Source organism: Triturus cristatus, chromosome 7, assembly GCF_964204655.1.
Source record: "Triturus cristatus chromosome 7, aTriCri1.1, whole genome shotgun sequence".
In the NCBI taxonomy this organism is placed as follows: Eukaryota; Metazoa; Chordata; class Amphibia; order Caudata; family Salamandridae; genus Triturus; species Triturus cristatus.
In genome coordinates, this window is record NC_140590.1 from 656,014,176 (window position 1) to 656,036,307 (window position 22,132).

General features: G+C 41.3%; 2 protein-coding genes across 9 annotated transcripts in view; one reads left to right on the forward strand and one right to left on the reverse strand.

The window, feature by feature from the left end:
• Positions 1-22,132, forward strand: part of ARSG (arylsulfatase G) — a 1,970,563-nt gene that overhangs the window by 158,799 nt on the left and 1,789,632 nt on the right. The gene's annotated exons all lie outside the window — the stretch shown is intronic.
• Positions 205-20,696, reverse strand: LOC146810297 (monocarboxylate transporter 7-like). Its single transcript, XM_085617299.1, has 5 exons — positions 20,455-20,696; positions 8,069-8,212; positions 6,655-6,783; positions 1,975-2,796; positions 205-455 (listed from the first exon to the last, which is right to left on the reverse strand). The coding sequence occupies exons 1-5, from the start codon at positions 20,687-20,689 to the stop codon at positions 205-207; spliced, it is 1,581 nt and encodes a 526-aa protein (XP_085473425.1). The 5' UTR covers positions 20,690-20,696.

Genomic DNA, 22,132 nt, shown 5'->3' on the forward strand with positions numbered 1-22,132 from the left:
TAGTCATGAAACTCCGCTAACCCACTATAGGCAAGTAAATTAAGAAAATAACAACCTTGTATGAATTTGTTATTGTTTTGGGGTTTCACATTGCTAGATTATGCATTCCCTTTTAAGTGCACATTTTAAGGTAGTCAGTTCATTGTTTGTCCGCTGCGTTATCTTTATTCAAGTCTTGTTTGGTTGGTGCGCATGTAAAATTATTTAAAAATGTATTTCATTACGTTGTACTGATCCTTCAGATTTACAAAAATCCATTTCAAGAAAGTCATCTGGCACATCTTTGAAAACGTCTTTTTCGTTATGAGCCCCTTCTATAGATTGTTTCGGCTTACGTATGTAGAGACCATTCTTGCACGGCCTTACTAAGGCTAGACATATGGCTGCCAGCGCCATGCCAATTGCACAAGAGTAGAATGCTGACCCATAATTCTGAGTTTGATCCACAAGGACACCTAGAGTGTAAAGATAATATGGTTTTCATTAGCAAGAAAGTAATTATATTTGTAACTGTCGCCACATTACATAAAAAGTTATGTCTCCAATCGGACTGAATCCGAAAACATTACTTTGTCAACTTAATCATTTCTTGCCAATCAATAGATAACAGTTAATTCTATACATTATTTGTGTGAAACCAGTTTTTACTAACAAAGTTGGAATGAGGCATATAAATGTTACCATCCCCATGAATTCACTTTGAGGCTTTGTTCCCATGCACTACGGATTTTTACACCACCGTGGCACCGTCTATTAAATTATATATATTATGTAACCAGCTGGACAGTGCGTATAATTAAAGTTACAGATCTCGTCTCTGAGAGATACTGGACAACCGGCAACTTTGGCTCCTCATATGGCTTAATGTAACCAATTATTTTTGTCAACTCTGACGTTTTGTATCGCTTTCAGTTAAGTTCGATAGAAAGCCTCAAATCTTTATGGGTTGTGCTCAGAGAAACTGTTTTCCATTCAGTTTGATTGAGATGCAACAAATGAAGAACAGGGAAATATTTCCTTGCCACATTTCGTATGTAATCCTGTTGTACTCTACAATATGTGCTTGTTTTGAAATTGTGACATTACATTGAGAAGTTTAAGATTATCCCCCAGATCTAAAATTTTCTACTAATCTTGTGCAAGTTAAAGATATTAGCACTGTCATTTAAAGCCATTCTACAAATAGCTTTGCTCTCTAAAATATCAGTAGAATGTTCCAGATATGGGGCATAGTCTTAAACTTTTGAATATAATGTTATCAGTATACTTTAAGCCTTACGTTATAAGCATTAAATATGTGGTTAATAATTTGTGCTATTTTCTTACAAGCAAATATTGGATTCTATAAATCTACCAGCATTCAAGAATTTGGAGCACAAAATAGTTGGAAATACTTAATTTGATAATGAAATGCACATATTTTGGAATCCAAACCGGCTTTTAAAAAACATGTGAAATAATGAAATAAGGACAAGCGACCGTGGAGTGTCTGTATTTTAAATCATAACTGCATTTAGAACTGGGTTTTGTGAATTTGGATGAGACTTGAAAAACGAGCTAGGATGGACAAATTGATACTGCTGCTATTTTAGCTAAATTTTAGACTTCTAAGGTGCATCAATACATGGCCACTGAATACACTGAAACAATTTACATTTGGGATGTTAAGGTTACAGAGCTTCAGGTGTTAACTAAAATGGGATGCACCAATGTTTACATTCAAGTCCACTGTAAGGGAACTTGAATGTTGAGTCAGTACCTTCCCTGGTGAATTTTTGGACCTCTGGAGACGGTTTGCCACATTTGTCCCTTTGCACAAGGGTAAAACCACCTGCAAGTATACTCCAATTGGATAGATGGGAGTTCCACAATTTTAGTTAAACTAAAAGTAAAACCCCAAAATACAAATTAAATAGTTGTCACGAATTAAAACTAAAAGGTTTTAGGTTTAGAAAAATGTAAAAGTAAACTTACCTCCAAGTGGTGGGCCAGCCAATCCGGCTATGCTCTGAATAAAAACATACACTCCAACTGCGGAAGACATCTTCTCGATGCCCACAACGTCATCATCTGCTAGCATTGGAATGTGGGTTCCTGCAACTGTTCCTAACATACATCCAAAAAATGCGCTGCACACCATCAATCCCCAAAACTCTGTAGCAAAGGGAAAGGAAATGAGAGCCAAACATAACAAAACAACGAAAATGAGCTCAATATAAATCTTGTGAATGGGCTGCTTATTGAGAATCCAGCCAGCGCCAATTCTTCCGAAAACTTCAGCGATGGCCATGGCAGACAGCATGTAGGCAGAGTGGTCTTTATCAATGTCAAGACTGATACCCAGTGGAATGATGTACAGAGAAGGGGCAAAAAATGCAAGTGTAGCAAAAAGGCCAAACAGAGCATAACAAATAAACCCACAATTTTTCAAAATGGAAAAGTCTAAGAGTGTGACTTTTGGTTTCGCAACGGTACCACGTGCTTCTTCCATCATTTGGGCATTTCCCCGAGGGGCTACATATTTCGTCTCTGGTTTCAAGTTTTCATTTACTTTATGAGGTGAGGTAGCTATGTCGACTCCAGAGTCTATGGAGTTAATTGAAGAAAGTGTTTTCTCATTTTCAAGTATGTATTCTGTTTCCAAACACTCTCTTTTTGCAGTTTCTTGTACTTGTAGTTCTTTTTGGATTTTCATTGGTCGTAGCAGAGATCCACAAACAACAATATTGAATTGAACTACACCAACAAGCATGAGGCTATGTCTCCAACCGAGGTGATCCTTTAGAGCAGTGATAGCTAGGGAAAAAAAAGAAAATCACAGCTGAACAACATAGTTTCTTAACCTACAGTCAATTATTGCAACCGTATGTTTGTTAAAAATGCATTAAGCTTTTGATCACCTCTGTTACAATAGGCTTGGTTTAACTATTGACATATTTTCCTTGTCTACTTCATTGGTAATTTATACAGTGGTATTAAAAAACGTATTTTAACTTACAAGTAGTCTTTGAAAGAACAAAATAAATATGTTCCCGTTCACTCGCACATTCTTAAGTAGGGAAGGAAAAATACTTAGGTATGGGACACTACTTTTGACAATCCTTGTGTATTCCACGTTGGCATTATTAGTGGTTTGTAGTTACTATTAAAGTAGAAGTTTACACAAAGGGTTGGGCTAACTTGGGTTACTGAAAGAGCAGATGAATTTAGACTTAGCTTGTTAGCCTTATGTTGGACTAGAGTGGGTGGGGACAAAACCAATTTTATTCTCTTCATGACAACCTTTTGCTTCATGTTTTTAACTTCTTGGCATCTTCAGCTGATGGCAAGAGAATTGGAATTTGTGTGTACCTATATGAGGTTAGAAGTCTTCTCTAGTAATTTCCTGCAATTATTTCCCTATCAATAATGATTGGGACTAGAATATATTCTACTCTCTTATTTGTTTCAATTCTTGGAACGACTTACTCTTTTTTTTCTTCACCTCTGATCAGTGCTTTAAATGGGAAAAAATAAGTGCAGGTACTCGTAAAAAAAAAAGCTAGAGGTGTGGCAAGTGAGCGGAGCTAGGGGCAGGGCTAAGGGCAAGATATGATGGTACGTATTGGCTTCTGTAGCAGTTGCAGAACGTTTCAAAACACATGAAATGCGTTTATGTACCTGTGAGTACTGGTCCATTTAAAGCACTGCCACTGCCCTTTTCTCTACGACCAGGCTCATCATGTCTCTTGCTGGTTCCGTGCCTTTACATCCAAATGTCCTCTCCACTTGCCTCTCATCTTTACCCAGTCTCTATCCTTCTCTCGCTGGTTCTGCCTCTCTTACTCCCACCTCTCGCTTACTATCTCCACGAGTCTCTTACATTTTGTTACCATACCTGTGTTGTCAAGGAGTTGCTGCCAGATGGCGGTCTGGGACTTCCCGGGAGAGGCGTCTGCATTGTCCTACGCTTCCAGCCTGGGTGACATCGGTTATGGGGGCTAGGGAGTAGGGGACCCAAGGACCTTTGTTTCCAGCACTTTCGTGGGTCACGTTCCGCTGCGGCTCATTGGATACCAACAAGGTGCATGATGGTATCAGCAGTCCGTGGCAGAGGCTGCTGGGACGTCAGCACAGTAATGCACTGCAGCTGGGCCTTTCATCACTGCATGGGAGGAGCTCGTTATCAAACTGACGGAAACACCTTTTACGAACTGCGGCATTTGAAAAAGGCTTGACGCCGAAACCGGTCATGCCGACTTTTTTTTAAATAAATGTCCTAAACGAACCCCGCTGTGTCCCTTCCTTCTTTTAACCGTGAGAGGATTCCTGATATATGATCCAAAGACACGTGTTTAGAAGAAATGCACCAGATTTTTTAAAGTACACAAATGTGTGTAAAAATGCAATTTTTAAGTCCATTAATGATTTCAGAACTCAGCAAATAAAAGCGGCAATCCTATCTTCACCTGTCACCTCACTTTACATTCCTCCCTTCCTCGTCCTTCTATGTTCGTCTCGTCTTTTCCCCCTACCAAATGCATGACCAGTTGTCATGGGAGCTAATTCCTGGAGTGTTCCAACGTTCCCTGCTGTGCATTGCCCTATGGGCAGGGCTAAATTCACACCCATTGTCCCAGTACCCTGGTCAGTCCCTGTTATATTGTAAATGCAGCAATTAGTGTTTGCAGGGCACACAAAGAGAAGCAGCTCCTGTGCTAAACATAAAGCATCTTTGATGAAGGTCGAGTATTGTATTGCGCTGCCACATGCTTTAGTAGGGCAAGTGCAATACACTAAATAGGACTGGATGACCACCTGGCAGTCCCAGCCCATTTCACTCACCTAATGGAAAGGGGAGAGGGGTGGGGGCGAAATCACTTTCAGCCAAATGGTCTTTGCGCTTCCTATCAACAGTGCAGGGTCTGTCTAGACCCTGTCCTGTTAATCCCAGCGTGATGTAAGCCCTCTCAACCCCTATGCAGTCTGGGGACGTTCAAATGGATGCTGCTCGAATCTTCAGCAGCGACTCTGCAAGAGGCCACTGAGGGGCTCAGTGACTTAAAAGTTTCTCGGGCGCCCTGCCCTGGAGGAGATGCCTAACTTGAGCCTGCCCTACCACTGATCATGGTACTGGTACTCTCTCTGGCTAAAGAGAAGTGCCTGTACCGACGGCAAGAAAATTCGGGGAAGTGCCGGTACTCAGTACCGGCCCATTTAAAGCACTGCCTCTGATGACGACGACTGGCATTTACCGGTCTCTAAACAGGACACAATTTATATGAGGCACTTCTGAACCTCACAAAATGTGCCTCTGTATTTGGATTTGGGAACCTGGTTAGATCTCTGGGTATTCTACATGAACCTAGGGTGATAGGCCCGTTGATTAACTGAAGCAGTACCGAAGAACATGTCAACAGGTGACCTAATAAGCACAATTAAATTAGAAAGGCCTAGTACGAACATTATGTACAACATTGAAAGTATAACGGGTATTGTTTGAAAGGTGCCACCACTCCCATATTGTAATTATGTTTTTGTAACAGGATATAGATTTGTGTTGTCAAATTTGTTGATGTGATCACTTTCGCTACAGTAGTGCATTGCCATTAAGATAAGACCGTGGCAAAACCCCTACAGTTTGCCATATATGCAACATGTAAACGTCTTCACTCTGGAAATGTTTCAGTCCGTCAACTTCTGTGCTCTGATAATAGATAATCCGGAGGTTGGTTCCTTGTCTGCTAAATTCCTCCACACTAGTCAAGACACCCCATGGTAATGATTGCCCAGGTCGATATGTTGCCAACAGTATTAAAGATCGATTAGGTCTTGACCAAATCTCTCACAGTGCATTCTCGTGTATCTGGTGGAAAATGCATAACAAAAGACTAGTTATCATCCTAAGTGGACACCTTGAGCGTCCTTACTGCTCTGGTTCTTATAATGGCACAGTCTTCGCTTTGGCTATGATGAGGAAGGCACTCTAAGCAGGTCTTGTACAAACTAAATCTGTGGAATCTGGATGCAGTGATGTTACCACAACACTTTCTCTTAATAGCCATTAACTTCTACTAAACTGTACTGGAACCTTGGGGAAAGGAGCAAATAACAGATTTCTCCAGCATTCCTTATAATCGTTGATATATTCTTGCCCCATTTTCGAAGTTCTCTCATTCTAAGAACCTCAGCAAGCCCCCACTTTATTGCTGCAGCAAGAGATACCTTTCTTTCTCCAGCCTTTGCCACTGGTTTCCACTTATTGTTGGCCCTCGTTGATCCAGGCCAAAATATGACCCAAATTATTCAAGAATTGGTGTCATTACTTTTGTTGTAGTAAATCAAGCCAATGAGGGTGTTATTTTCCATATGGATAGTGATTTGGGTATAAAAATGTCCTCGTTCCATTTTGTGTTTAAAGACTGATTTACAAACAAGGCCCCAGATACACGGCCACCGCATTACGTGGCCATTGAAAGCGCTGAGTTACATTTTATAGTATGTCCTTTTCAAGGGGGCTTCACGGAGATGGTCTCACTTCACGTTTTTCATTGTCCCACTAGGAGAGTGATGACCTTCATTGAAGACGCGCACTTGCTGTGGTAAGAGTGACCTGGCCTAACATTTCACATTTGGGAGCATTTATTTTGGGATTAGTTCTATTGAACTGCTTACCTGGTGCAAAGGCGAAAACGGCGCAACATTCGCCAGTGGAGGCAACTGCAGTAACCAGTGAACGTTTTTTGTCAAAGTACTGTGACAGTATGGTGACTGTTGGAATGAAACTTAAGGAGTATCCCAAACCTGTGGAAGGATGGAAAGGACGGGTGTGAGAATCTGTTGAAACATGTATCCTTTACACAGCAGTAAACGCTTCAGAGCGAAAGGAAGCAAAGAAAGAAAGAAGAAGGACGTGAAAGATGGGGGAAGGAGTGACAAAGGGAGAAAGTGAGGATAAAAGAGACCGGAAGTGCAGGCTGGTGGACAAAGAGGCATGCATTGGAATCGGTAATAGCAGTCTTAGCATTAGGTATTCTTGGTCCCCTGTGCAGATGTTTTTTTAAACAAATTAAGCACTGCTTTTAGAATGCAGGATTCTTAGTAGCGACAGGAACCAAATCGTCTGTTCTGACAAGGTATGAACATTCTTGGCACAGAAAGTGGAAAATCTTCACTTTTGCAATGTACATGCTTGTGATTGAAAAAGAGCCCTACCAGCGAATACATACACTACTCTTTCCTTTATTCATGCAAATACTTCTTTGCAAGCATTTTTCACAGTTACAAAACTCTAATACTTTACTTTGAAGCTTAAATACCAGTAGTTTTGTTTTACCTCTCCCGGTCTTAAGCTTGTTCAATACAAAACACTATGTTGGGAAGCTCCGTGTAATGACGAGATCATTAACTTTTAGATCTTATTCATATTGTTTTTCTGTGATGTTTGAGTGTGATGTCTATTGAGGCAGTGATGCCAGGTATTAAATATTAATTTCCCTATGCTGACAAATGTAAAGTGAGGTGATGACACAAATATCGTAATTCAGAATCTGGTTCCTCTTTGGAAATAAGACCAAAATTGTCATGCCGCTACTTCCGTTCTTCATATTAATCTAACCAAATCGGTTTAAAACGTATACACGCTAACTTTAGAAACGTTTTGTTTCCTGTGGTTTTAGACCATATTAAATAATGTTAAAACTTAAAACATCAGATGTGTATAGTAATGGAGAAGGTTATCATTGATCAGAATAACATTTCCAACACGTTACTGATGTATAAACAGAGCTGATAAGATAAGTCAATGCTCCCTGGCCATTGTACTCTAATAAACGTTTCTGCTCTTTTTATGACCTCTTAGTATCCCAGTACATAACCTGATCTACCTATATTTGTATACTTGGATGCATAATGTTTCCTGGATGATTCAGAAACTATTCTCTTAGCTTCGTTAAAGTTCAACTTCCCTAATTTTCTGAAAGGCTATAAAAATGCTCATTCTCCTCAGTCCAGCTTGGGTTTTGTTGCCTTACTATGATTAATGCCATAGTACAGTGATAGCTTGTGTTGGTCGTACTTAGAAACTTACCAGATATTAGACCAATTGTTAAGTACATTTCGTCAACACGGCGTGCAAAAGATGCAGTGACCATTCCGATGCTGACCAGGAACCCTCCGGCCATAACCACTGGTCGGTGGCCAAAACGATTACTCAGTACTGTTGACAGTGGAGCTGAAATAAAATAAAGCAGAGTTAGTTTTACCAAGAAAGGGATGCCGTTTTGTTTTTGCAAGTGAAAAGAAAACAAAGGAAGAAATGTCTACTTTTTGCATTTTGTAACGTTCAGAACAAGGGCCTACATTTTGCCCTGTTTGGTACATATGCAATATATTCATGACATGCTAGTAAAAGCATCTGTTTGTGAATACTTGATGCGTGCAATGATTTGACGTTCTGGTCTGTTAATAATTAATAAATGTTACCGTGCTGACGGTCTCCTTTCTTTAGAGTTTGATTGGGACCAAAAAAGGCCTTCACACCCAAAAACAAGCATTTCAAATGCAATAGGTCTTTCCCTCGTTTAAGTTAAAACAATTCTATTTGTAATTAGGTGGCTTTTTAGCTTTGCTTTTATTAGTGTCTTTCAAACTTACATGTACATAAAACGCATATGTATGCATATATGTATATGTATGCATGCATTTACATTTGTATTTATATAGATATGCAGATGTGTATATATGTTTATATATGTATGTGTATATATATACACATACATATATATAAATGGATATGTGTGTATATATATATATATGTGTGCGCATAGAGAGTAGAGAGTAGTAGAGTGAGAGGCAGAGAGAGAGGTAGCTAGAGAGGTGTAGAGGTAGAGAGTAAAGAGTAGTAGAGAGAGGCAGAGAGAGGTAGCGTGAGAGGTCGAGAGTAGAGAGGTAGAGAGTAGTAGAGAGGTAACAGGTAGAGAGGTAGAGAGGTAGAGAGAGGTAACAGGTAGAGAGGTAGAGAGTGAGTAGTAAAGAGGTAGAGAGTGAGTAGTAGAGAGTAGAGTGAGCAGTAGAATAGAGTGTGTAGTAGAGAGTGAGTAGTAGACAGTGATTAGTAGAGTAGTAGAGAGTGAGTAGTAGAGAGTGAGTAGTGATAGAGTGAGTAGTAGAGTGAGTAGTAATAGAGTGAGTAGTAGAGTGAGTAGTAGACAAAGAGACACAGGGGTCGCAATGTGTGACCGTCCCACGCACAGACATCGCACCACTTCTCACACGAACACCACAGAACAGAGACATGTACATTGACGCCAACACAAACATGCCCTCTATCTCACACACTCACTCAAACACACCCTGGCAGAAAAACAGATTGGCCAGGCAGCCGCTGTAAACAAGCAGCTGTTTCTCAGAGACAGACAGAGGGGGAAACAAATAGTGCTTCCCCAGTAAATAAAGGCACTAGTGTAACACCGCGGGTAAAAGATCCAATCCCTCAGGGCATAGATAAAAGGAGACAGGGTGGCAACAATAAGGGAGTGACATGCCTGCAGTGCAATCATTGCACTGCCTTTGGCACAATTTGTGACGCAAAACAAGGCGCATTAATCAAAAGTTAAGGCGGAGCTGGGACGAGGCTTCTGGAATCATATCGATTCCAAGAAGCCTCGTTTGACGAGGCAACGCATGCGCTGCCTACGTCAGGCCGAAACCTAAAAAGTGGCCCACATTTGTGTATCATGACCTTTCGCAAAGTTTGGTTTGGTAGTACTAGAGCTAATTTTGGGGAAAGTTTGTGATACATGAATCAATTTACAGCATGTGGGGTCAGGTGGCTATTCTTACAGTAGGCTGCTCCATCTGTTTCACTAATTTTAAACTGTTCTGCCCATCATTTTAATATTATTCAACCCTCGAACTGCGACACACTGAATTTCCCACACTTGTTACCTGATTACTCTTCTCTGGTCTGTCGAGGCTGTATGCCAATTGCACGGAGGAAAGACCTCTTTTTTCCCATTTCCGGTTCAGAGCGCTCACTGCCAGGTTAACTGGCTAGTGGTGCAGCGGGAGTGAAGGCATTAAAGCCGGATGCCACAGCGGACGCACGCAGTGGGTGTGCTGCTGGCGTGCCAAAGGCAAGCCCGTTTGTGCCAGTCAGCATCTGGATTGCACCTTGTGCCAGAACCCCTGGCACTTTTTCAAGTAAAGAGGTCTGTCCTACACCAGGAACCAGCTCTTAAACTTGGGTAGTAAGGGCAATGTACCTTCTTGCTCTTCTCTTCTGGACTTTAACACATTCTACTACAACAAGACGAACTGCTGCACCTCGTGTCATTTTCAGGTTCATTTCTTTATTCCTTCCCACACTTCAGCTCATGAATTTGGCTCTGCCGTCCCCTTCTGAGGAACTGATGTATACTGCAGTGGTGCCTATTGAGATTCCTGAGCAATGCTCGCTCCCTTATTAAAAACAAAATAGAAGCTACAGAGTTTATTACTACCCAGAAGCTTAACTGGGTCTTTGTCACAGAGACATGGGCCAAAAACTGCTCTGGCACCGACCTGGTTGATGTTGTCCCTCCAGGATACCTGATTGAGCGACACGATAAAGTATTTCCCTTCTTTCCTCTTCAGGCATGAAAACAAGAGGGTTTGGCACTTATGCCCAGACTGGACTACTGCAATGCACTCTACCTTGACATCAATAAGACTGTCCTTGCTAAACTGCAGCTGGTCCAGAACGCAACAGCCAGAATTTTTCTTGACATCCCGAAATCACAGTCCGTCTCTGAAGGGATTCGGAAACTTCATTGAGTCCCTGTGAACAAGCGCATTACCTTTAAGGCTCTTTGCTTAGTTCATGATGCCCTTGACAACAGAGGCCCTAAACAACTCAAGAATCAATTTCAACAATACATTCCCTCTACACAGCTTCAATCATCAGGCAAACACCTCTTAATTACTCTCCTAGGTATAGAAGGTCAAGATGGGGAGGCGGGGCCTTTTCAGTGGCGGCATCCAGGTGGTGGAACTCCCTTCTGCCATCAATTTCTAGTCTCCAGTCTCGCACCTTATTTCCTACGGCGTTAAACACCTGGCTGTTCACTTTGTAACAGCCATCAGTCAGCACCTTCGTATTTCTCTCCCTTCCGAAGACTAACTACTATCAGCGCCTCGACGCCTTTTTGCATTTTTTGTGCTTTACAAATCTTTTTCCTCCATTCATTCAGTAACATCGGTCAAGTCTGGAAACACCATTATTCCACTGCAGCTCATTCATAGATCTCCTGCTGTTCACCTTCAGATCAATGAATCTCATCAACCTTGCTCACCAACAGATCCCGGAGTCCACTTCCTGCCAGTAATGTAAGTGCTTATGTGCAAACTACCAGTCAGGGGACTGGACTCTAGCAGGGCCAACTCAGCCTTTCATCATCTGAAGACATTTAAGTGGGTACTAATGCATGAGATAATGTAAATGCCCATTATTTTAAAACCAAGAGACATTTCAATTCCTGGATGAAATAAGTCACTAGTTGGCTCAACTGTGGCAGGCCACCAACCATAGCCACAGCAGCACAGCAAAGAAATGGCGAAGTTTCTTCTGCTTTCACCGCTGCTCGCTAGAAATCAGGATTTCGTATAACTGTTCCCATTGATCTTTTTCCATACTCAACCTAAATTCTCCTCTCAATTGCCCACTAAAATTGTATGCAACATACCAGCTTTTAGTTCGTTTTTCCTAGTTTTTTAACCTGAAAGGAAGGAGAAACTGGTGAATTGAGGGAGGTACTGCTACTCTGTCATTAAAGAGGGAAAGGGAATAATGCATGTGATTAAAGTGAGGAATAGAGAAAAGATGTAAGTTAAACATGTTACTACTAGTCATGGCCCTGTGTCATCAATCTGCTCTTCCCCCACCCGCCCTCTTTCAATAATAGTATAATAATACTTGAGTTTGTAGTTTGCCATCCCAGCACACTTCATGCATAATTGGCTGTTATCTAGCTTTAAACCCAGTAATTACTCTAGGGTCTCCTCTATGTTAGCAGTACTTGCACCCATAATATAATGGCTAACAGGCAGTGTACCTCCTCACAGTCTTTATCTGCAGCCTCTGAGTATAGCGCAGGGTTAGCTCCTCACCCACTTTCTGTGACTTTACCAAGTTCAGCCAGTCAGAATAACTTTATTCGGTCATACGGACCATAAAGGTTTAATATACATATATACATACATAGAACTGTAAAAGAATTTCATATCCAATGTATATAATAAAATGACTTAGTTTTTTAAGAAATTCGTAAATTGAATCAAATATTTTGGCTCTGGGCTTTTATTGATCTTAATGTCTAGCTCCCTCATGCTCACAGTTCTACACTCCAGGCTTTAGTTCCTCCTGCCACATTCCATCATATCAGTACTTAATAAAAGTTTAAAACCAATTCAAACACCGATTTATCTATTACAGTTCATAATGTTTTCTTATTGTCAATGCAATTCTGATATAATTAGATACAGCAGTGCAAATAGAAACTGTAGACAAGGAGTGTAAGAAATTAAAATCCTCCTGGTAAGTACGAGGGCGGATTTCTCTCAAGATTGGGTTTAGGAATCGCGCCCTTGGCTCTTTATAGAGTGTGCAAAACAACATAAAGTGCACCGTGCAGATAAATTGTCGCATGGACAGGCAGCGAGTTGAGAACTCCAGCCTGACTGTTTGGGGAAAGCGGCTAAAAAGTGCAATGTGCAAAGACGAAATCTAGTCATAAGGAAACAAATCTGTGCATTATTAGTAAAAGATCAACAAAATTGCTGTTGTGTGGGGGACAGAACTGAGTGACATTGCGTTCTCAAGTGCCGGCGACGCATATTTGCCTTGGCATAATATGCTTCTTTTATAATCATTTTCATATTTATATGATCGCTAGCAGGGTTGTCGTAATAGTGCCCCAGACCAATCACATTGAATTTCTCTTTAACAAAACGAAACCATGGTATCGCCAGGGCATTATCAAGGTTCATGCAGTACTGGATTATTTCTCTTGAGAACGTTAAGTCCTCAGATGTCCAGGTTTTAGACCAAACAACCAATGGGGTGAGAACCTTCCATGGCAAAACAGTCTGTCACTAAATGAGCAAGCAAACCAGGAGAGGGGGGCAGAAAGGGTCATACAAAATAAATCCAGGTTCCAGAATTCCAAGGCTAAATGAAATACAAATTGCCCTGATGTGCTGAAAACCAGGCTGTTACAAGGTGGAGACTAATTGTAACAGGTCCTGCTTCCTAAAGTGGGAACTACTCCCAGTTTCTGGCAGCAAAAAGGCTGAGACCTTCTCAGGAAAGATCTCTGTGGATGATGGTGCTAGATCCATCCTACCGATTGATCTAGAGCTCTGATGTTACAGGTGTCTTCTCTAGACACCAACCGGCTCCAATCAACAAAGCAAAGCAATTCAATTCACGGCTTCCAGTAGTAGGGGTCTCGTGGGGTGATGTTTTTTCAATTTTGACCGAAATAGTCCTCCAATTTCTGTTAAACAACTGTCCCTGAAAGGTTAATGCTGACCTTGAGGTGTGTTAAACCGAAGAATGATGCGCAGGCATGTCTTGTAAGTAAAGGTAGTAGATTTATTCTTTAAGTTACATCACAGGTTCTAGGTTACAGGAAGATGTTCTGATCCATAAAAGTGCCCCACCAGGAGCAGCCTCCTTGCCGCTCAGCCCTTCCACACCAACTGATACCTTCTTCCACTCAAACCCACTGAACATTCTATATGACCTCATCATAGGCTGAGCAGCAAGGCAGAGAACTACTGTAGGGAGAGTGCATTGGGTAATTAGTACAGTACAACACATCTCCCCCTTATAATGATCAAAAACATTTAAAAGGACTTAAGGTGATAAGATACACATAACAGCAAAGGAGAATGCATTAACAACAAAATATTAGAACACATCCTTCCCCCTGATAATGATCATCGACAACAAAGAATGCAAGATAAAGAGATACATTCCTAAAAACAGTGGATGCTATCCACCACAACTCACACTACAAACTGCGGGTTCAATACCACCACACCACACAGAGTACCCATTGCGCCACAAACTAAGGCGCAAGACTGCAGTAGAACAGGGATCTACAACCCTCAACTGCACATACTAATTGCTGGACAGGTCTACCTCAAAGAAGAGGAATAAAACACCACCTATACCAAGACAGGGTAACTATAATCTGAAAACACTTTAAAAACTAATATGGGTATCTATAAACCCAAAGTAAATCCAGGGTATAATTTAACCCAAAGCAAATCCAGGGTATCTTTAAATCCAAAGTAAATCCAGGGTAACTTTAAACCCGAAACACACTCAAGACACTGTATGGGTGTATCTAAACCCAAGGCAATACCAAGGTATCCTTAAACCCATGATAATCATATTATGGGTATCCATAAACCCAAGGCAAACATATTATAGGTAACTCTGAATCCAAGGCAAACACATTAAAACTCCGCACAAGTATGCATTAATAAAATCAAATACTTGAAAAAAACCCTCATCATGCAAGCAAGTGTAAGTAGTAGCGTAAACCGCACACTGCATGACTTCATTGAAATGCAATACAAAAGTTCAAAACATAACAAATTAAAATAATAAAAGTAGTCACCGTAGTCCAATCATAGGAGGCAGCTTTCTCCCTGACGTTCAGAATAAAGCGTAATCAGGTAGGCAGCCATCAACCCTAGCACGGCAGTGTAGAATCCATATCCAGAAAAGTTTAACAGAAAGCACCGATCCCCAAATGATTCAAACAAATGACATTCTGATGGAAGCTCATGAAATTAGAGTGAAAGTCAGTTTTCCCAACAAAAAAAACCAACAAGTCCAGTCGTTGGAGCAGAAGTCTCAAAACGCAAAGCCTCAATTAAATAACTGCTATTAACTTCCAAAGGTTGGCAGGAACCGTGGTTGGCGGAGCCGAAAATGTGGTGGTCTCAAAAGAGAACAACCATGTCAATCACAAAATGGCAGCATCACCGTGCACCAAGCACGCCCAACAGCAATAAGCCCAACAGACGTCACAGTGAGGAGGAATCACAGGGCAGCAGGTAAGGGTGCGCGAGCTCTGTGTTTGTTTAAATATGTGGCAGCGGTTCAACTTCCAAAGTGCAGCCATATCCAGATTAGGCGTCTAAAACGGCAAAATTAAATAAAATACTCGCAGTCACTAAATAAGACACGGCCAGGAGATACTGCATCATTTATCAGGTGTACGGGCTCACAAGCGGCATTAATATTCTCACAACCAGTCACCAGTGCCACTTCTTCTGGGGTGCAAACTCTACAGAGTTACTCACTGCCACCTATTATTAACACAGGCTCTTCCACAATGAGTCCTGAAACACAGATCCTGTCACTGGCTCCGCTCAAAGCACTTCCCCCAAGCACAGCTCCAGAATTGCTTGTAGAATGCCTCCAGAGTAAATCCAAGTTGAGGCTCGATTAGTGTCTCCGAGGTTACATCCAAAATCTGTGCCAAGTTAAACGCTGCCCATAACAGATACAACATATGCTCCCCATAACAGATACAATTGCAGGTTACTCACAGTTTAAACTTAAAACGATGTACAAAATACATGCAGCACTGTTGGCTCTTTCAAAGTGCCAGTTCTTTGTAATTAACTGATGACTGCTGGCCCATATGACTTCCAACCACAAAAACCAAAAGCTTTAACTACCCAAAATGATGCTGCTGGTTGGTTTTCACACACTTGATACCTGCTGGCCTCTCTGACCTTCAGCTCAGGTGACACTCTAAATCTTCTGCTCTTCAAGCACGTGGGCTCACCTTAGACCAGCAGATTTCAAACCACATAAAGTCCAACAGGAACTGGCAGGCCCAGGCTAGGGCTGACCGTTCACAGGTGGTGAGGAATGACAGGAACTTATGTTAGTCTAGTTACTCTTATGGGGAACACTCACCCAAGTTCAGCAAGCACTGGCACATCCACGATGGGGCCGACCGGTCTTTTGGTCACTTGTGGGGCTTCTGGACTGCCAGCTTGCTTCTTTTAAATGCGCTTCTTCAGTTTCTTAGGTATACAAGCTCACATAGGTTCTTTCAAATCGTCGCCAGTGTTAAAACGAAGAATGATGCGCAGGCATGTCTTGTAAGTAAAGGTAGTAGATTTATCCTTTAAGTTACATCACAGGTTCTAGGTTACAGGAAGATGTTCTGATCCATAAAAGTGCCCCACCAGGAGCAGCCTCCTTGCCGCTCAGCCCTTCCACACCAACTGATCCCTTCTTCCACTCAAACCCACTGAACATTCTATATGACCTCATCATAGGCTGAGCTTCAAGGCAGAGAACTACTGTAGAGAGAGTGCATTGGGTAATTAGTACATTACAACAAGGTGCTAGGTCCCTCAGGTTAAAGGGTGGTAGTTGGTCTGCTATACTGTGAAGTGAGAGGGATAGACCGCTAAAGATGATGGAAGCCTTCTCTCTATGGTACCTACTACCTGAAAGAAATGGAAATGTGTGCAGTTGGTTAATCTGCAAATCTAAAGGATGCTTGTGAGTCAGTGTAGGCTTTCATTATTAGAATCATTTAAGAGCAGTGGCAGTGTTTCAGCACCTGAGTTCAAGAGCGTGTCTTTTAATGGAAACTCGTAAAATGTTTTGCATTAGCTACAGTCTTAATGAGTCTTACTATAAATATATATTTTCAAAGTACTTGTTTTAACTTTAAAAAAATCTGTTTGTGCATTTTGCAGTAGCCTATATTATGTTGTATATAATGCAGTTTTAAAATAATTACCCGTTCACTGTGCTTGCTGGACCTCAAAGCACTATGAAAACATGTAACTATTCTCCAGTGCTCCAATCAGGATTTATATCTGGGACCCTCCTGTTACACACACACATCTACAGTGGTTACTTCACCAACCGAGCTTTCCTACCCGAACAGAGTGCAATTTCACAGATTAGTTTAAATTGCATTCATTTCTAATGTAAGGCGTGTGTGTAATATTTGATATGCAGTTACTTGTAGGTGAAAGCCAACAGAATAGCTTACAAGGCATTTTGATCATTTTAGCAACATCCCTGTCTTCTACCTACAACTATTGACTCCGGGCAATTGCATTTAAGGTCCTAGTTACATTTTTTTTGATTTGGTTCTCTGATGCCGTTTCACTTTCCTCACCTGACCTGGAATGGAGTAGTAGCCACCTTGGAGCGCTAAGTTTGCTGTGGGAGGTGAAAGCAGAACCCCTCAAGTCCTCTGGTCCTACACACGCCTCTTATTCCCTTGGCAGAGGAGTGCGAACTCTGCTGCTCACAGAATTTCACCTGATGGGGACTCCCTGTAGTGCCCTGAGGCCAGAATGTAGGAGGCTGTGACCCTAGAGGCCATTGTTATTCTGTAGAAGAAGAAAATGGGCCGACTCGGTGTTCTCACCGGTGGAGGTGGTGGGGCGAGCCTTTGGAATTCGGCATAAGCCTACCAACCCCCTTTTAATAATGGAAAATATGAGATAAAACCAGACTGGGTGCATAAAAGAGCGGCCCACAGCCAGTACTCAAGCACTGGCGCATCATCCGCTGCACGAGCGCCCGCTTTCCCAAATGGACCCTGCTTCTTTACCATTTGACAGTCTTGCCTAAACAACTGGGCCAACTGACAGCACATTTTGTCGCTGTTCACAGAGAAAGAGAACTACAGCTTTATTCAGTTTCTTTGTTATGACTAAAGGATGTAAAATAAAATGGTAAATGCATTAGGTTCCCCTATGTGATTAATAATTAGCTGTTTTTTTGCTGTAAGTTGTAGCTTGCTGAGTAATTGTACAATGTAAGTTACAGAAAGCCTGTCAAAAGTGTGCGTTATTACTTATTTATGTACAAAAAGGCAATATATTGTTCTGTTACTAGTGGTATAGTACGGGTAAGTAATAGCAACATTTTCAAAAATGAAATGAGAGAGGGAAATAATAAAATTAATTGTAATAGCAATATTTGATTTAGAGGAGTTCTGACAACTTTTGGGCCCGTTGCCACTGCACCTGCTGCACCATTCAAATCATGCCCCTTTTAACTGCAAGATAACTGCAATTGTGTCTGCTTTTATAGTAGTAAAATATAGCAATATTTGGTGTTTCAAAGAGCTATGACTACTTTTGGCCCCGGTGGCACTGCACCTGCTGCACCATTGAAATCATTACCCTAGTGCCGGCAAAGTAACTACACTTGTGACTTCTTATTTAGTAGTTTAATGTAGCAATATTTTGTGTTTAGAGGAGTTCTGACAACTTTCGCCTCCGATGCCACTACACCTACAGCACCATTGAAATCATGGCCCTAGTGCCTGCTAGATAACTGCACTTGTGACTGCCTGTTTACAGTAAAGTTTAGCAATGTTCTGCGTTTAGTGGGGTCCCTAGAGCTTTTGGCCCTGGTGCCACTGCACCCACCGCACCATTCAAATCAAGCCTGTTTTAACTGCAAGATAACTGCAATTGTGTTTACCTGTATAGTAGTAAAATATAGCAATAGTAGGTGTTTCGAGGAGGTCATGACAAATTTTGGGCCTGGAGCCACTGCATCTGCTGCAGCATTCAAATCATGGCTCTGTTGTCTGCATGGTAACTGCACTTGTGACTGCCTGTTTAAATATACCAATATTATGTGTTTTGTGGGTTTCCTAGAGCATTTGGTCCTGGTGCTACTGCACCTGCTACACCATTCAAATCATGACCCTGTTGCCTGCTAGATATATGCACTTGTGACTGTCTTGTTTAATAGCAAATGTTAGCAATAATTTGGGTTTAGTGGTGTCCCTAGAGCTTTTGGCCTGGTGCCACTGCACCATTTAAATCAAGCCCCTTTCAATTGCAAGGTAACTCAAATTGTGAGTGCCTGTTTAGTTGTATAATATAGCAATATTAGGTGTTTAGAGGAGTTCTGACAACTTTTTGGCCCTGTGCTCCTGCACCATTCAAATCATGACCCTAGTGCCCGGAAGATAACTTCACATGTGACTGCCTGTTTACTTGTGATATATGGCAATAATCTGTGTTTAGTGGGGTGCCTGGAGCTTCTGGTCCTGGTGGCACTGCACCTGCTGGACTATTGAATTCATGACACTAGTGCTTGCTAGTTAACTGCACTTATGACTGCCTGTTTAGTTGTAAAATATAGCAATATTTGCAGTTTAGAGGAGTTATGACAACTTTCAAATCAAGTCCCTTTCAACTGCAAGGTTACTGCAACTGTGAGTGCCTGCATAGTAGTGAAATATAGCAATATTATGTGTTAAGAGGAGTTCTGACAACCTTTGGGACTGGTACTACTGCATCTACTGCACCATTCAAATCAAGTCCCTTTAAACTGCAAGGTATTTTGCACTTGTGGCAGCGTGTTTAGTAGAAAAATATAGCATAGCTCTTGTATATTAACTTTATTTTCAATGTGTAATGTTTATTACAACACTTAGAATTTGATCATAATAACCAATAGACTAAGTTGAAAACAATCAATCCGATAAGGCCTTCAAAGTGTAAATAGGAAATGCCACAAATGTTCTTAGGCTAAAGCATCTGCTTTACACAACTAAGTAATACAAAACAAGCATTCCAGCATACTGTTGGAAGCTGTCTGACTTTTCTGTGGGAAGAGATCTTATCCTGACAGTGAATGGGGTTTAAACACTGTGAGCAGCCTTAGTAGATGTATTGTAAATGCATGCAGCCAGGGGAAGTTACCAAACAACAAATCCACACAAATGCGAATGAACGCAGTAATTCAGCTATGGGAACTGATAAGAGACCATTTTAGGATATATTAAATACAAGAGATTTCACAAGCACAGTGCAAGCCCTATGCAGGCAAAACCGAAAAAGACATTTCACAGATTTAACGTGCACTTGTTATGCAGAAATTTCGTTCGATTGTTTCAGTATTTTAGTTTTGTGAATCGGGGCTGATCGAGTCTAGAGAACAATGAATGACTCGTGGAGCCCTCACCCGCAGAGAGACAAGTTAAGTGAAGCAAGTATGATGCTAAACTACCTTTCAACACAAACCCTTTTTCTTCACATTGGTAAACAAACTAAAAAAAAGTCATGTGCATAGCTTTACCTTAAAAATGTGTCAAAGATGTGCAAAAGCATGAGTCACTTGTATACACGAAGGTGCAGCGTTTCTCAATTTCAGCAAGAAATATGGAAGATGTTCTTGGGAAATCCTTAAAATATCATTAAGCTTAACGTAGGGTGTTCTCCCTAGATTTGCACACTACAAACTTACTAAATGATACACGTACTACGACGTAAATTGCAGACAAAGGGACCCCTGCTTTCAAGCGTGTTTAATGGCAGAATTTCATTTTCCTATAATGCTCAGCAAGTCTTTTTGTTCCAGGTTTAAGGTGCTACATACTTATTTGAGAGGGGAAGAGTGCCACTCACCGGTAAATGTCATCACAAACACACATATTGAGATGATCCAGGATATACGACTATTGCTTTCATCAAAGTAAGTGATGAGTTCACTGAAGAAGACTCCAAACGTCTTGACGACTCCATATGTGAATACTTCCACAAAGAAGAAGGCAATGGCCACCACCCAGCCCCAACCTCCATCAGGCACTTTGGTGTAAACTTTGACATTGGTGCAGGTTCTCGCAGTTTCCATGGCAGTCATCCTGAATCTGTAGAGAAAAGAAATAGCTTAGACTACCTGTTTGGCTTCTTTTCACATTACATTTCGATTTGTCCATGCTTGACCTTTGTAAGAAGTCAAAAAAGTGTCCCTTCTTCTCACACCTTTCTTATATCCTTCAACTGAAGACTTGTTTTCCTGCTGGACCCTAGTTTCCTATCTCTTCTGGTTGACAGTCAGTGTGACCTCTCCAACGCTCATTCGTGTGGATAGATTTAAATGTTCATTTAGAACACTCACTAAAAATGTATCTCATTTGCCTTTGTGTACTATGCCAATATTTTCTGAGTGTTTGTTGAGTCAGTGAGTTTCAGTGATTAAGGTAGAATGGGGAAAAAACACCTGCATACCCAACTAGTTCACCCTATGCTATCCGCGCAACAGACAAGCAAACAGAACTGTGTGGAAATACACCAAAAAGGAACAATTGATCAAGAACAGTGACATTTTCTTCCCTTGTTCATTGCTAATCTGTTTTTAGAGCAGATTATTGTACTAGCATTAATTAATAGAACATAAGCAATGGATCTCATGAACCTCCCTCTAAAACGATTAATAGAAAACAGTAAAAATAAATGTATTAGAAATCACATTAAAACCAAAAAATATCACCAACACAAATTGAGCGATATTAGTAATGGTTACCAAAAAGACGTAGTATCTTGCTTAGCACAGCAGTACTACATTTTGCTGTACAGACTGTAGGTGTCAAGCTGGCAGGTAGTAAGTAGGAGAGGTCTAGAGGGACCAAGTGGTAAAAGTTGTGTAGGAGAGACACGAGACGAATCTAAGCCAGGCACACTTACAAAGAATGTTATGCTGCTTGAGTGATACAACAGCAGCCCAGATGGATTTCCTGGAAAGGAAACAGACTGCCTCCCTCTCTGCAATATCCACAGTCTGATCCGGCACGTGTTCTCTCCCTAAAAAGCTACCTTTACCTTTGAGCAGTGCTTTAAATGGGACGAAAAATGTGGGAGGGTCTTTGGAAGGGGTGTGGTCAAAGAAGAGTAACTGTGAATCCTATCCAAGAGGCGTGGCTTATGTAATTAAGGGAGTGACTTAAAATACGTAATCTGGGGTCATCACTAGGACATGGAAACACTTCCCAAACAGGATGAAAACACACAGACAGAACCCTCCATCCACCCAACCTACATGGCTGAACGTTCTGCTCAAGTAGGCCCATGCTTCAGTGCCCCACATAAGGGTGGTAAGCACTATATATACACGATATATAATCATGTGCTTTACACATTCTGCCACCTAAACAGTAGGTGGGTCCCTCCGTGAGTTTTCTGTAATTGCATCTAGCCATGACACACAACAGCAAAAACTTCTACCTAAAATAGCCAGAGGTATTGGCTTTGTCAGTGCTTACTTGTTAGCTGTACCACATAAATGAATAACAATGATTTTGTTGTG